The sequence below is a fragment of the Scyliorhinus canicula genome, chromosome 9, assembly GCF_902713615.1.
Source record: "Scyliorhinus canicula chromosome 9, sScyCan1.1, whole genome shotgun sequence".
In the NCBI taxonomy this organism is placed as follows: domain Eukaryota; kingdom Metazoa; phylum Chordata; class Chondrichthyes; order Carcharhiniformes; family Scyliorhinidae; genus Scyliorhinus; species Scyliorhinus canicula.
Window position 1 is genome coordinate 78,633,741 of NC_052154.1, and position 14,033 is coordinate 78,647,773.

Here is a 14,033-nt window from a genome sequence, read left to right on the forward strand (position 1 = left end):
AATTCGGTGCATACACATTCACCGACACCCCCGGCATCCCTTCCAATACCCCGCTCACCATCATATATCTCCCACCCGGGTCCCTCACTTCCTTCGCACTCACAAACCCTGTCTTCTGGCTCATCAAGATGGCACCCTCCCCCGCGCCTTCAAGTCGAACCCAAGGTAGGATATCTGACCCATGCGGCGGTGCATCTCCTACAGAAAGACCCCCTCTGCCTTTAAACACCTGAGATGTGCAAAAACCCAAGATCTGTTCACCGGTCCATTGAGCCCTCGCACGCTCCCCTTACTGGGGGTTATGCCTCCATTCCCCTCTATCAATCACCATCCTCTCCCTTCAGCTGTACCCCTTCTAATTTTGCCCTGTACCAGGCCCATCCAAGATGACCCCCTTCTCAACCGCTGACCACGCTTCTTCTCCAACACTGCCACGTCGCATCTCCCTCCCTTCCCCCTCACCCCCCTTCCCCCGCCCTCTACTCCTTCCCCCCACCCTCCCTTCCCGCCTCGGCCATCCCTTGCAGCCATCTCCCCCACCTCACTTCCATTCACCAGCATTACCTGCCAGCGTATGTGTTTTTATGCTCAACTTTCGTTAAGACTAAAGATATTAATCCCTTCTAAATTATTATATCCTATAAATTCTTAACTAGTTGGCCACTCTAAGGTCTTCTCTCCCTTAGACTCCCTTGCTGATACCAGATGGCAACTAATCTATTTCAAACTATATTTCATAGAACATAGAACAGTACAGAACAGAACAGGCCCTTCGGCCATCGATGTTGTGCCGAGCTTTGTCCGAAACCAAGATCAAGTTATCCCACTCCCTGTCATTCTGGTGTGCTCCATGTGCCTATCCAATAACCGCTTGAAAGTTCCTAAATTGTCCGACTCCACTATCACAGCAGGCAGTCCATTCCACACTCTAACCACTCTCTGAGTAAAGAATCTACCTCGGACATCCCTCCTATATCTCCCACCCCGAACCTTATAGTTATGCCCCCTTATAACAGCTACATCCACCTGAGGAAATAGTCTCTGAATGTCCACTTTATCTATCCCCCTCATCATCTTATAAACCTCTATTAAGTCGCCTCTCATCTTCTTCGCTCCAAAGAGAAAAGCCCTAGCTCCCTCAAGCTTTCCTCATAAGACCTACCCTCCAATCCAGGCAACATCCTGGTAAATCACCTTTGCACCATTTCCAATGCTTCCACATCCTTCCTATAATGAGGTGACCAGAACTGCACACAATACTCCAAATGTGGTCTCACCAGGGTCCTGTACAGATGCAGCATAACCCCACAGCTCTTAAACTCAAGCCCCCTGTGAATAAACGCTAACACACTATAGGCCTTCTTCACGGCGCTATCCACTTGAGTGGCAACCTTCAGAGATCTGTGGACATGAACCCCATTTCAAGTTATTATAGGATCCCAAATCTACAAGGAGGAATTCTAACTCACTTACCACTCAATGTCCTTTAAGAGTCTGGATCTGTTGAGGATGTATAGGTGAGTCTTATGGGTAAATCACTATTTCAGGTTTAGATTTTTAATAAACTACTATTTCAGATTTAGATTTAAACTAAACCACTATTTCAGGTTTAAATTTAAAATTATATTATTTTTATTTGCTTTTACAAAATCTTAACAAATTACTTTGTATTTAAAAGTCTCTTCTAGTTGATCAGACTTCAGGAGCTTTATTTAATGATTTTTCTTCTGTCTTGGTAGCTTGTGGTTGGTCTTATTCTTCGGTCTTCCAGCGTCTTCCGATTCCCATGGACCAATGAGCTGATTCAAATCGAATCTAAGAGTAAATTCGAACAGAATGGCTTGGCCTTACTCTTCCCCTTTTCTCTCTCTCCTTTGCAACTGGCGTTCTGAGATTTTATACATTTTAATTCATGTCTCCAGCGCATGTCAATTACAAAGCATTGCCTCATGTTTAACAAAATAGATGTGTTCCATTTAAAACCGCGATTTCACACCAGACCCAAGACTGCCATAGATTTCAAAAACATGTGGTGCATTCTGCTCAAAGTCTAAAAAACCGTTAAGCTGTTTCTATCTTTGTCTATTTCAGCTATTTGCATTTTTTAAAACTTTCTCTGCCATGTGTGCTAGCTTTAAGCCGTTTAGCACCTTGCTCAAGGCTCAAGGCTCTCATCGTTCAAGCTTGCCACGTCTCCAAAATTACTTGTTCCCCTTTTCTCAAAGGTTTCAAAAAACCGTTACATGTCTTAAAATAATTGGTAGCTATTTCCTGTCTATTTTTAAAACTGTAGCTTTCTTTTTTTTAAATAAATTTAGAGTACCCAATTAATTTTTCCAATTAAGGGGCAATTTAGCATGGCCAATCAACCTACCCTGCAAATCTTTGGGTTGTGGGGCAAAACCCACGCAAACACGGGGAGAATGTGCAAACCCCACACGGACAGTGACCCGGAGACGGGATCGAGCCTGGGACCTCGGCGCCATCAGTCAGCAGCACTAACCACTGTGCCCTTAAAACTGTAACTGTCTTAACAATCTTTTCCTATGCCCGCTATTTTTCTCAAATTTTCTCAAACTTTTGACCTTTTGTATATTCACGCTATTTTTCAAGCTTCTAAAAGCACTCTGATATTCCCTCATGTTCCTTTACCTATATTTTTTACATGTTTACTTTACTCTGTTTCTTTTGTTCCAAACTACATTCTTTTTTCCCATTTTTACTTACAATGACAACTCCTGCCCAAAGGTTCCTCCTAATGACCCTCCCCACCCCTCCCTAACCTCACCTCTTTTTTCTGTGCAAAAGGTTCCCGCTGACCTCCCCCTCCCCCACACAAACAAAGTCACATCTTGGACCACAGGTCACCTCCCCCAAAGACAAACAAAATACCAAAAACACTGCCACAGGCAGCAGGAGGGCGGGGTGTGGGGGGAAACGGTCATCCCCTTACAATCTTTTCACCCCTCTTATCTATTGTCAACCCAACAGAAAAAAAGAAAAACCCTCCACCTGGAGGAAAAAAATCCTCCCTCCAACTCCCACCCTACTCATATCTCCCATTACTCCAGAGTGCCGGCACCTCCGTCTCCCACTGAAGTTCAGTTTTCCCCCAGTTTGCACTTCTTGATAAAGTCAATGGCCGCTTCTGATCTCAAAATAATATTCCCGGCCCTCATAAATCACCCATAGTTTCAACGGGTAGAGCACCCCAATCTGGTCTGCCATTGGTACAGCACTGCCTTGGCCCTATTAAATCCAGCACGCCGTTTTACCAGTTTAGCTCCAATGTCCTGGTATATTTGGGCCTTGTTCCCTTCCCATTCACAGTTTTGCTTTTCCCCGGCCCACTGCAGGATCTTCTCTTTTTCTACAAACTTGCGGAGTCTTACAATCACTGCCCGCAGTTGCTCCCCAGCTCTTGGCTTCTGCCTCAGAGACCTGTGCACTCTAACCACCTCAGGGGCCTTGTCCAGCACCCCCTCCACTACCAGCCTCACCAGCATCTCAGGACGCACCTCGTCGCACTCCTGCCTTCCACTCCTTCAGGCAACCGACAATACGTAGGTTCTGCCATCCTGACCTGTTCTCTTACTCTTCCATCTTTGCTCTTAGCATCTTGAAAAGATCTCCTCAGAGCCCCACCTCCACCTCCAATGCCACCATCAGTCACTGTGGTTCAACATCACCCTTTCCATCTCTCGGATCTGTGACCCCTGTGCCTCCAAACGCTTTTCACTTTTCCACTCTTTCCATCGGGCCCTTCAGGGGGGGCCACAGCCCTCCTGCATCTCTTTCCTTTGCTGATGAAACTCTTCCCTGATGAAAGCCATCATCTGTTTCATCTGGGGCCTTCCAACTTCAATTGGCCTTTCCCCCTCCACCATCTTTCCAATGGCTGCTGCGTCTCTTCCAACTCCTTGGCCAGGTCCGTCGCCTTCTTCTGCCAGGTTTTGTAACCAGCAGACATGCCACGCTCAGGGGGCAAACCTCTCCTCCAACCTTCAGCTATACTTTTCCGTCGAAGTTACTCCTTTTTCGGGTAAAAAGAGCTCTTTTCTATGCCTTAAGAGAAGCTGCCCCATGTGCGACCACTCATACCATGGCCACCGCCGGTAGTCATCCTAGTAAATTCTTACCATGTTACCATCACAATCAATGCTCCGGCATTTCTTAGCCCACTCCAGGACCCGCTCCTTCCTCTGGAAAATGTGGAACGAAATGATCACCGCATGTGGTGGCTAATTCAGCCTTGGCTTCCATGTCAAGGCCCAGTGCACCCTGTCCAGCTCTGGTGCAGCAAACACGCCATCTCCACCCACAGGCTGAGAAAACATTGCAGAGAAGTATTCAGTTGACCTTGAGCCCTTTCTGCCCACCTGCAGGCCCACTAGTCTCAGTTTCATGTGCCTGGACCTGTTCTCTATGACATCTAGTTTTGCCTTGAGGCCCACATTTCGATCGCCGACAAGCACCATTTCAGCTTCCAATAAGTTGGTCCTCGTACTGACATAAGGCCTCCTCCATGCCTTTCACCTACTCAGCCTGCTCGCCTACCGCCTTATCCGTCTTGCCCAGCTGCAACCTTATCAGATCCAAAGCTTCCTCTACCATGGCGTGGGATGACACCCTCATTTCTTGGCCATGTCTCTTAAATTGCTCATCCATCTCCCCACCGAACTTCAATTCCTTCGCCATCATCCCCGCCACCATGTCCAGGGTGATGGGCGCGCCCACTTCCCGCGTCACATTTGCAAATCCGTAGTCGTGCTCGGTGCTTGTGATTTCCCTCCTCTACCTCGCTTCAACATCAACCTCCCACCACCAAACTCCACTTTCTCTGTTTCCGGATTTGAAATTTATTAATTTTTTAAAAATAAATTTTTGAGTACCCAATTCATTTTTCCAGTTAAGGGGCAATTAAGCATGGCCAATCCACCTACCCTGCACATCTTTGGGTTGTGGGGGCGAAACCTACGCAAACACGGGGAGAATTTCCAGCCCCCACAGGGACAGTGACCGAGAGCCGGGATCGAACCTGGGACCTCAGCACCGTGAGGCAGCAGTGCTAACCATTGTGCCACCGTACTGCCTCGAAATTTAATAAATGTTTATTTAAGTTTTTTTTGTCGAATAGTTTACACAATACATTTGAGTGATGCCTTTTGCTATCCATGATGCCTGACTTGAGTCTTTATCTGGGGAAGACTGGGCATGGTGTGTACAAAGTAGTGATGGGTGCAGTTTTGCAATGTGGTGTTCTGGACGGAAACAAACTGATGCAACAGGCTTGGTCATTCTTTCTCTCTTTTTAAGGCAGGTAACCCCTGACGTCTCTTCCTCGAGCCTCCCACTGTCTCCTAGCAACCCCTGCCGCTCACGTTCAGTCTCCCAGCAACCCCCGCCGCTCGCGTTCCGTCTCTAAGCAACCGGAGCCGGGCAGGGAGCTGTCCGCGAACCTCTGGTGCTGATGAGACTCGGGGAGACCCGTCAGCGCGCGAACCCTGCAAAACCAACCCGCTGAAATACAACCGGGAAACCCGCATCTGTGCGGCAGCCAGCGGACCCCAGAGCACCGAGCTTCCAGAGAAGCTGAAAATGCACAATAAAAAATAATCTTTGCAGTGAGGGACATCTCCTCCCGAGGGCGGTAATGTAGATCAAGCATCTCTCGGCTGAAAGCTCACTGTCAGATTTTAAAGTGCACTTTGTTTATTGGGAAACGTTTTACTTTCCAAGGCGTTAAAGCAGTCGTCGGCCGAGATAGAATTTGGTATTTTACCGCAGCTCAGGCAGGAAAATCCCACTCTCCGCACGGCCAGAATGGGCTGTCCGGGTTAGGGTTTAAAATCTTTGCGCGCGTCTTCCTTGTGACAGTAAGTAAGGGTAGACTGTAAACCTTCCGCGAATGTGAGACTGATGTTGTGGACATTTTGTGAGTCCTCGAAAACATCCATTTTTGATTCCCACGAAATCTAATTGGAAAATGATCCACAGCTCCTATTTTACTCCTAGGGCCATTTTGAAAATCTACCCCAGTTTTCAGGGGGCATTGGTGGCAAGCAAGGATCTCCTAAATAGCTAGCCCACAAATAAGATTTTAACCCACAGTCGCTTGAGGCCTGCCCAGTGCCAGAGCCACCAAAGAAACCTCCAGGTCCTCCAGGACCCACAATAAGATCTGTGACCTGTGCCAGTCTTCCCGTGTCACCTTCTCAATTTTCTCCTTATTATCACTCAACTTGCCATAGTTCCAGGGAAAGTTCCCTCTGTTCACCCAGCAGCCATTGAGTGATTCCCACTGGGGTTTGGGCAGGACTCTGAACATGAAAAGCCAACTTCTCAGCCTCAGGCAGTACCCTGGATGTGAGCTTGCCACTTGGTCCAGTCCCCGTAGGCCGCATAGACATTCGAAATAAAATCAGGGGCTGAAAAGTTGGCAGGTGGATTTGCATGTTGAAAACAGCATGCATTGATTTCCCTAGGTTGAAACATTTAAAAATGGTGGACAGCGAAAGACCAGCTGGTGTAAAGACCAACCTGCTCCAATTCAACAGACTGGTCAATTATGACTATGCATTTTCTATCTTGCGGCGCAATCAGTTGCTTCCTTGCTTCTGAGCCGGAAGCTTCAGTTTCAAGTCCCACCCCGGACTGGTGGTGTAATGAGAATGTCACTTTAAGAAATGTTTGGCTGCTCATGTTACGGCAGTGGTGTCAGAGTGTGGGTGGAGCTGAGCTCTGGTTCTGCTTTTTAGTTGCACTTTGAGAAAAGGTTGGGTGTGTCTGTCTTTTTGGTTTCGCTTTTCAGTGTGTTGCAGCTGAAGTCAGACAAAGTAGCTGTACTGTTGTTCTCTGCCATGAAGGACTATTTCTTAATCATTTGGTGAATTCAGAATTATAAATGTTTTCAGTATTGAATGTAAACCCTGATGTGCTTCCAGAGGTTTGTTAAGTCTTCTGGGTGTTAAAAGGACAGCATACAGATTACTTAGTGTTGTATTCTTTGGGGGGTGTATTTGAATTAATGGTTGCTAAGATATTCACTGTTTGTTTTAAAAAGGTTAACTTGAGTTCATAGAATAAACATTGTTTTGTTTTTTAAAATACTGGTCCATTTCTGCTGTACCATTCCTGCAGAGTGAGCTGTGTGCTCCCCATACCACAATCTATTAAAAGTTGTGGGTCAGGTGAACTCCATGATACACTTTGAGATTCTCTAAACCCTGACCATAACAGTGGCCAAGGAAGATGCATTCTTAATACAGTCTAACAGGTTGAGTATCAGCCTGCAAAGTCCTTCCAATGACAGGTGGCAAAAGTGGGAGAGATTTCTGGTGAGTTATGCTTGCTGCAGAGTGGTGCCCCTCAAGCTATAAGCTTCTGGGGACAGGAAAAACCTCACTCTGGGAACAGATGAAAGTCTGTCTTGTACACCGCCAGTTGCAGGAAGAGAAACAACAATAACTTTCTATCTGCCAGCATGCATGCTGGGAGAGGCAGAAAATAGAATCAACAAGGGAACAAATTTGGAAACTTTCTCCATAACCCCCAACCCTGTCAAAATCCCAATTAACTATCAAATCACTTGCCTTTTCCATGTCTGTTAGATTTCTGTGAACATCTGGATAAAATGGCCTTTTCTGGCCTCTGACTAGCTGAAGCTTAGTGCCCCAGATGTAAAGGTGGAGTATCTATGCCATTCTTTTTCGTATTTTGCAGTGACCTGACTGACATCTGCCCAGCGGGGAGTGACCCGATCTTCTGCCCAGAACCAAAGGAAAAGGCAACTGAAGACCAAGTGCCAGAAGCAGCTGAGACCAGCCCCCACAAGCAGGTAAGGGGTCAATAAGGTAAATCCCACCATGGCCCACCATCTGAAGGATCAGAACATTATAGTTAAATAGACAATCTCTTCTTAGAAAGGATTATTTAGTAAATCTGACTTTTTAGATTACCTGGGCATCTCCTGTGATGTATCCTATAGTAAATCAGAGGATATTCTCTTATATAAAGGGCAGGAGAATGGCAGTACGCCACGCAACACATAATGATAAGAATATTCAAATTGCACCCAAAATGTGTCAATGTTGGCAGAGTGATAGTCTGAGATACACACACATGCACACGCACGCATGAAAATGCTTTAAAAATCAAATATTGGGGCAACACGTGGCACAGTGGTTAGCATTAATGCCTCATGTTTGATCCCGGCTCTGGGTCACTGTCCGTGTGGAGTTTGCAAATTCCCCCTGTGTTTGCGTGGGTTTCGCCCTCACAACCCAAAGATGTGCAGGCTAGGTGGATTGGCTGGCCATGCTAAATTGCCCCTTAATTGGAAAAAATGAATTGGGTACTCTAAATTTATATTTTTTTTAAATTCAAATATTGGGCGCGATTTAATGGAAAAGTTTCTAAGTGTGGCAGCGAGTGGGAACTGCCGCGAGCTTCCCAATGCTTGGCCTGGCAAGGCAGTCACCACTATAAAATGTTAATTGGTCTACATAACGTGGTCCCACAAGCTTCATGCTGCAAATGATGGTCCCGCCGGTTGATTCACCAGGACCGCGTTCGCTAGCCTCCCGCTAACAAGGAAAATGAGCACTTAAACAGCTCCTGTGCAGCCAACCCCACACAGCTCGCGGCCATGCCTCCGGGAAGACCAGCCCCATGATTCAGGGATGCCGACCTGGGCAGATTATTAGATGCAGTCACGGCCAGATGGAATGCCCTGTCCCCCCCAAGGGGCTTGGAGGGTCAGCCACAGGACGGCCAGTGGCGTCTGGGAGGAGGTTGCAGTGGCCGTCAGCTCGGAGAGCGCAACCAGGAAGTCCGGCACCCGGTGCCGTAACCTCCACCAAGTCGGATAGGTGGGTTGGCACTGGGCACCCTCCCTACACCCCCCCCCCCCCCCCCACACACACACACACAAGAATGCACTTGTCCCTGCCCCTGCTTAGCACCGTTTGAGCTCTGGCCCACCCATGTCCAGCAGTGTCACCTGCGATGAATGACACATGCGACTAACGATGCCCCCTCTGTGTCCTCGCAGGGGAATGTGGCCCACAACAGACGGGAGAGGGGCCAGACGGGTGGAGGGGTACCAAACATCAGAATCCTCACTCCCTATGAGGAAAGGACCCTGGAGCTCGCAGGGGTAGCCAAGGACATCTGTCATCAATGTACAGGTCGGCGTATGGCACAGAGGTAAGGATCCACTGGATCCCACCCAGATGAACTGTCACACGTGAGTTGTTAATGCCAGACAGAATGACTCATCCCTCCCACTGATCACATGTTCATCTCCCGCAGGATCCTCATCCGACAGTGCCGACCCATCTGGGGTGGTCCCCCCAATTGCCTCCCATGAGAAAACCTTGGAGGAGAGCACCAAGGATGCCACTGTTGATGTGTCACAGCTGACATCCCCACCCTCAACCTGCGCAGAGACACACATATCAGTGGGCAATCATAGTGGACAGGCTTTTGGGGCACATTCTGGTGAGCACGACACAGTTGCTGATGCACATCAGGTTGAGGCAGGAATACTCAGGTGAGACAGCAGTCTCAGATCCCAAGATCCAGCTGGGTCTCAGTCAGATGCTGAGCCTCTGGATCAGGTTTACCCGGAGCTGATGCAGATGCTAGGGTGAGGCCGTGATTTTCAGAGAAGGATGTCAGTGACCCTCCAATAGGCCCATAGCCGATTGGAGGAGTCTCATAGGCTACAGGCGCAGGAGATAGCACCGACAATGCGTGGCACTGAGGCCAACAGTGCTAGGGTGGTAACCGCAGTTGAGAGCCTGGTGCATGACATCGGCAGCATGAGTGGAGGGATGGTTCAGGCATGGTTCAGTCAGTGACGGCCATGGCTGAGCATCTCAACAGCATGTCCCAGTCGTTGGGGAACATGACCCAGTACTAGGCGGGCCTTGATGATGGACTGCGGGGCATGTCCCAGTCTCAGGTGGGTGATGCTGAGGTCCTCCAGGGCATGTTCTGGACACTATGGGAGGTCTCCCAGTCCCATGTGGACATAGCCGAGGTGTTGCAGGACATGTCCCAGTCTCAGGTTGGCATAGCCGAGCCGCTGCAGAGCATGTCCTGTTTGCTGGTGGATGTAAGTGGACACTGCTGTGATGTTCCAGAGCATGTCTCAGTCACTGAGAAGCATCGCTGAGGACTTCAACACTGCTGCACACATTGAGGAGCTGCCAGGGCTGGCAGAGCTAGATGATGCAGGGGCAGCCAGGGCTCAATCCAGCTGCCCCTCTGTTTCAAGGTGAACCCCAGGATCCTGTAGACACTGACCGGGCGAAGGGGGTGCTAGGTGCCTACGAAATGCCAATGAGACTGAATGCCACAGTCTGCTGCCCCGAGACTCACCCCACCAACGGCGCATCTCGGAGTTAGCACTCGGAACAAGATGCCACGGCAAGGCATATTCTGCCCCAGAGCCCTTAGAGTATGCCCACCAAGGGCACCAAAGGCCATGGGACGTGGGAGGCAGCTGGCCGCCTCCAACTCTGCTGTGCATCCCAGGGACTCATCTGGACGCAGCAGTAGAGCATGGAAGGTTAAGTTGGTCGAGGATCATTGAGGGGACACTGGGGGGGGGGGGGGGGGGGGGGGGGGGGGGGGAATTAAGGTTGGGTTGGGTGCGTTGTGGCGGGGAAGGGGTGGGGGAGTGTCTGGGAGGGGTGGGGCAGCACCATCGGGGGACTGGAGCAGTTTGGGGACACATGTAAATTATGAAATCTCGACAAATATGATGCCTCTGGCACTTTATTCTGCAATGCGGGCCGAGCACCAATCTCATTCTGGACAGGGAGGTTCTGGATGCCTGATTCCACCCTCCCCCTTCTACCCTGGCACATCAAATGCAGGTGATGGATGTGAGCTTGCACCCAGCAGGCAGGCAGGGGTCAGACTGTGGCATTCAATGAGGACCACTGGATCTCAGCTCCCAGATTATTATCACCCCCCTACTTTTGACAGTGACCCGCTGACAGTGCCAACACAGTCCCATCACTCTGGACTGATTTTGCACCGATCCTGGGATGGTGGGACAGGGTGGGGGAGGGGAGAGAGAAGGGGAAGTGGGGGAATTGGTGTGTGTGTGGGTTGGCGGGGGGGGGGGGAAGTGAAGTGGGTAGGGAATGGGCACTGGGGCATCCCGTTGATGGCGGAGAGTCCTGCTACCCAGGTATCTTGTTGGGCTTGGCCCATGTCAAAGTTTATATAGTCCGTTGCCTGGGCAAACAGGGCATCCATGACTTCACAGGTGCACTTTTCGGCTGTAGCTTGTGAAATGCCCCACAAGTCTCAACTCATGCCCTGAAATGATCCTTAGGCACAGAAGGTCAAGGCTGTGGCGACCTTGAAGGCCACCAGGAGCAGGTATCCTCCTTCTCCACATGGTGCCAAGTCCGCAAGGACATGGCACAAGTGCTGCACTATCCCCTTGTTGAGGCAGAGCTTGCGGCACACACTGTCTGTCATTTGTTCGAAAGACCAGTGAAGCTTGTACACCTTGGGCCAACATGGGCCTCCCTTCTGGGTATTTCCCTGGCCTGTTGGGCGGCTGGGCCTGCAGGGTGTGGGGCGGGTCCCTGCACATGGGCCAGCATCTCGGACCTCAGCCATAGAGGTAGCACAGTGGCAAGCACTTCTGCCTCACAGCACCAGGGACCAAGGTTCGATTTCCGGCTTGGGTCACTGTCTGTGTGGAGTCTACACGTTCTCGCCGTGTGTGCGTGGTTTTCCTCTGGGTGCTCCGGTTTCCTCCCACAGTCCAAACATGTGCAGGTCAGGTGGATTGGCCATGCTAAATTGCCCATTAATGTTCAAAAAAAATATGGAGGTTAAGTTTAAGGGTTATTGGGATAGGGCGGGCAAGTGAGCCTGGGTGGAATATTCTTTCAGTGGGTCAGTGCAGACTCAATAGGTCGAATGGCTTCCTTCTGCACAATAGGGATTCTATGAATGCTGCTGCTGCCTTTTCCTCCATCTGGCTGCCTGACCTGCCAGCTGCACCTCGAGGCAGCTTCCGCGGGGTCCAAGATATCATCCATACTGTTTAATATCTGTAAGGAATTGGGAGAGAATATGAGACTCACAACCAGCGGTGTCTTCCACCTCAGGATCCTCCAGTCCCCCCATTGCCCCCCCCTCCCCAACTGGCACATCCTGTCCACGCATCCCCATCTGCTCACCGGACCCCAGACTCTACCTTAGCCACCCACTATAACGTTACCTGGATCAGGCGCTGGTCCCCTCCCCCGTGCACAGACCAACCCTCTGGTCGTGGAAATGTCGGCGATGCTGGGGCCCAGCCCCTCGGTGTTCAGATGTTGGCCGCTGTGTCCTAGGTGTTCCCACCTGAAGTGTTCAGGCACAGTGACAAGGCATCACAGTCTGATTGGGATGCTAGGCAATAACCCATACATGCTACATGGCACGCCTACCCATGGGGATCCACTTGGCATGTGTGAAGTGCTCACTTAACTACGATTGCCAATTCCATATTAGCTATAGTCATCAGATTCACGGCCCAGCGGCCTCCACAGTCAGAGGGAGGTATGGATTGTAGGTGGTAAGGCACACTGGGGCAGGGGTTGCTCCTGGAAACGGAACCACATGGTCCCGGGGTTGGCATGGTGGACGTGCAGGGGCTGAGACACCCATCTTTCCCCTCCTCCACCCCCAGCCGAGCCCAGGCCACCGGCAGCCAACCCCCCCCCCCCCCCCCCCCCCCCCCGTTCGCAACCCCCGCCGATGGCAGCCCACAACGAACAAGGCTAGCCCCCCCGGTGGCTCCCTCACCCCCCCCCCCCTCCCCTCTGAGCACCGGGGCAGCAACCCCAGTGCTCCCGGGTCCTTTGCCTGTGGGCGATGATGGTTACTCCACTCCTTGAGTCCCCGCTGCAGCCCTCCTCCCAGCTTCATGTGTTTAAAAGGTATTCTAATCAGCATCTGTGTGACTACTTGCTGGGGAGGCCATCAGATCACGGTGGGCTGTTGGACAGGGGGTCGCTCCCGTTAATTGGATGGATTGGGTTCAAGTGGTGATTATTGGTTTCTTGCCACACTACGGTGGAATCCTGATTTCACCAACGGGAGTGGGCCGGTTAGATCATAAACAGATCGGTGCCTGGCGCGGTTCTCGATTTTGGCCTCCCGCGATTTTACACCTCGTTGTGCCCTTGCTTAAGCGCAATGCGGCCTTTAAATCGCTCCCATTATTTCATACAAACAAACAAAATTAATTTGACAAATATTTTTGTGAAGGTAATCAATCAGATAGTTTATCGTTCATGTTCATTGTTTCTCATTTTTATTTTTTAATTAAGGAGGAGGAGATTTTGATGCTTGAATTGGATGAAGGAGGTAAGTGCTCAAAGTGCATCTGTACCTAATGGGAGAGAATTGTTGGTTTGTTGCAAATGTATCATTTATGGTTTTTTGGGCTACATAGATCTTTGGACACTCTGGAGGATTTTGTTTGAATTATGAAACTAGTGTTCTTTATAAATGGATTAAAAATTTACTGCAGCAAATACACACAATTAATTTTCTCTCTGTTAACTGACCTTGAAGTTTAGAACTGATATTCAACCTGGAGAGGTGAGAGTGACTGCTCAATGGACCGAGTGTGGCATCATGGAACCCTAGCAAAACTGGAGTCAATGGGAATCAGGGGAAAACTCTCCACTCGGTGGAATCATAATGAGCATAAAGGATGATGGTTGTGGTTATTGGTGTCAATCATCTCAGTTCCAGCACATCAGTGGAGTTCCTCAGAGTAGTGTCCTAGATCCAACCATCTTCAGCTGCTTCATCAATTACCTGCGTGTTCTCCCCTTGTCTGCGTGGGTTTCCTCCGTGTGCTCCGGTTTCTTCCCACAGTTCAAAGATGTGCAGGTTAGGTGGATTGGCCATGCTAAATTGCCCTTAGAGTCCAAAAAGGTTGGGTGGGGTTACTGGGTTATGGGGATTGTGTGGAGGTGTGGACTTGGGTAGAGTGCTCTTTC

General features: G+C 49.9%; 1 protein-coding gene across 14 annotated transcripts in view; it reads left to right on the forward strand.

Moving 5' to 3' along the window:
• Nucleotides 1-14,033, forward strand: part of LOC119971451 (cyclic nucleotide-gated cation channel beta-3-like) — a 284,057-nt gene that overhangs the window by 143,063 nt on the left and 126,961 nt on the right. For all 14 annotated transcript variants that reach the window (XM_038806991.1, XM_038806994.1, XM_038806996.1 and 11 more), the window contains 2 exons: nt 7,723-7,837; nt 13,353-13,389. In XM_038806991.1, coding sequence (XP_038662919.1) covers nt 7,723-7,837; nt 13,353-13,389 — 152 coding nt within the window. The remainder of the gene's footprint in view (nt 1-7,722; nt 7,838-13,352; nt 13,390-14,033) is intronic.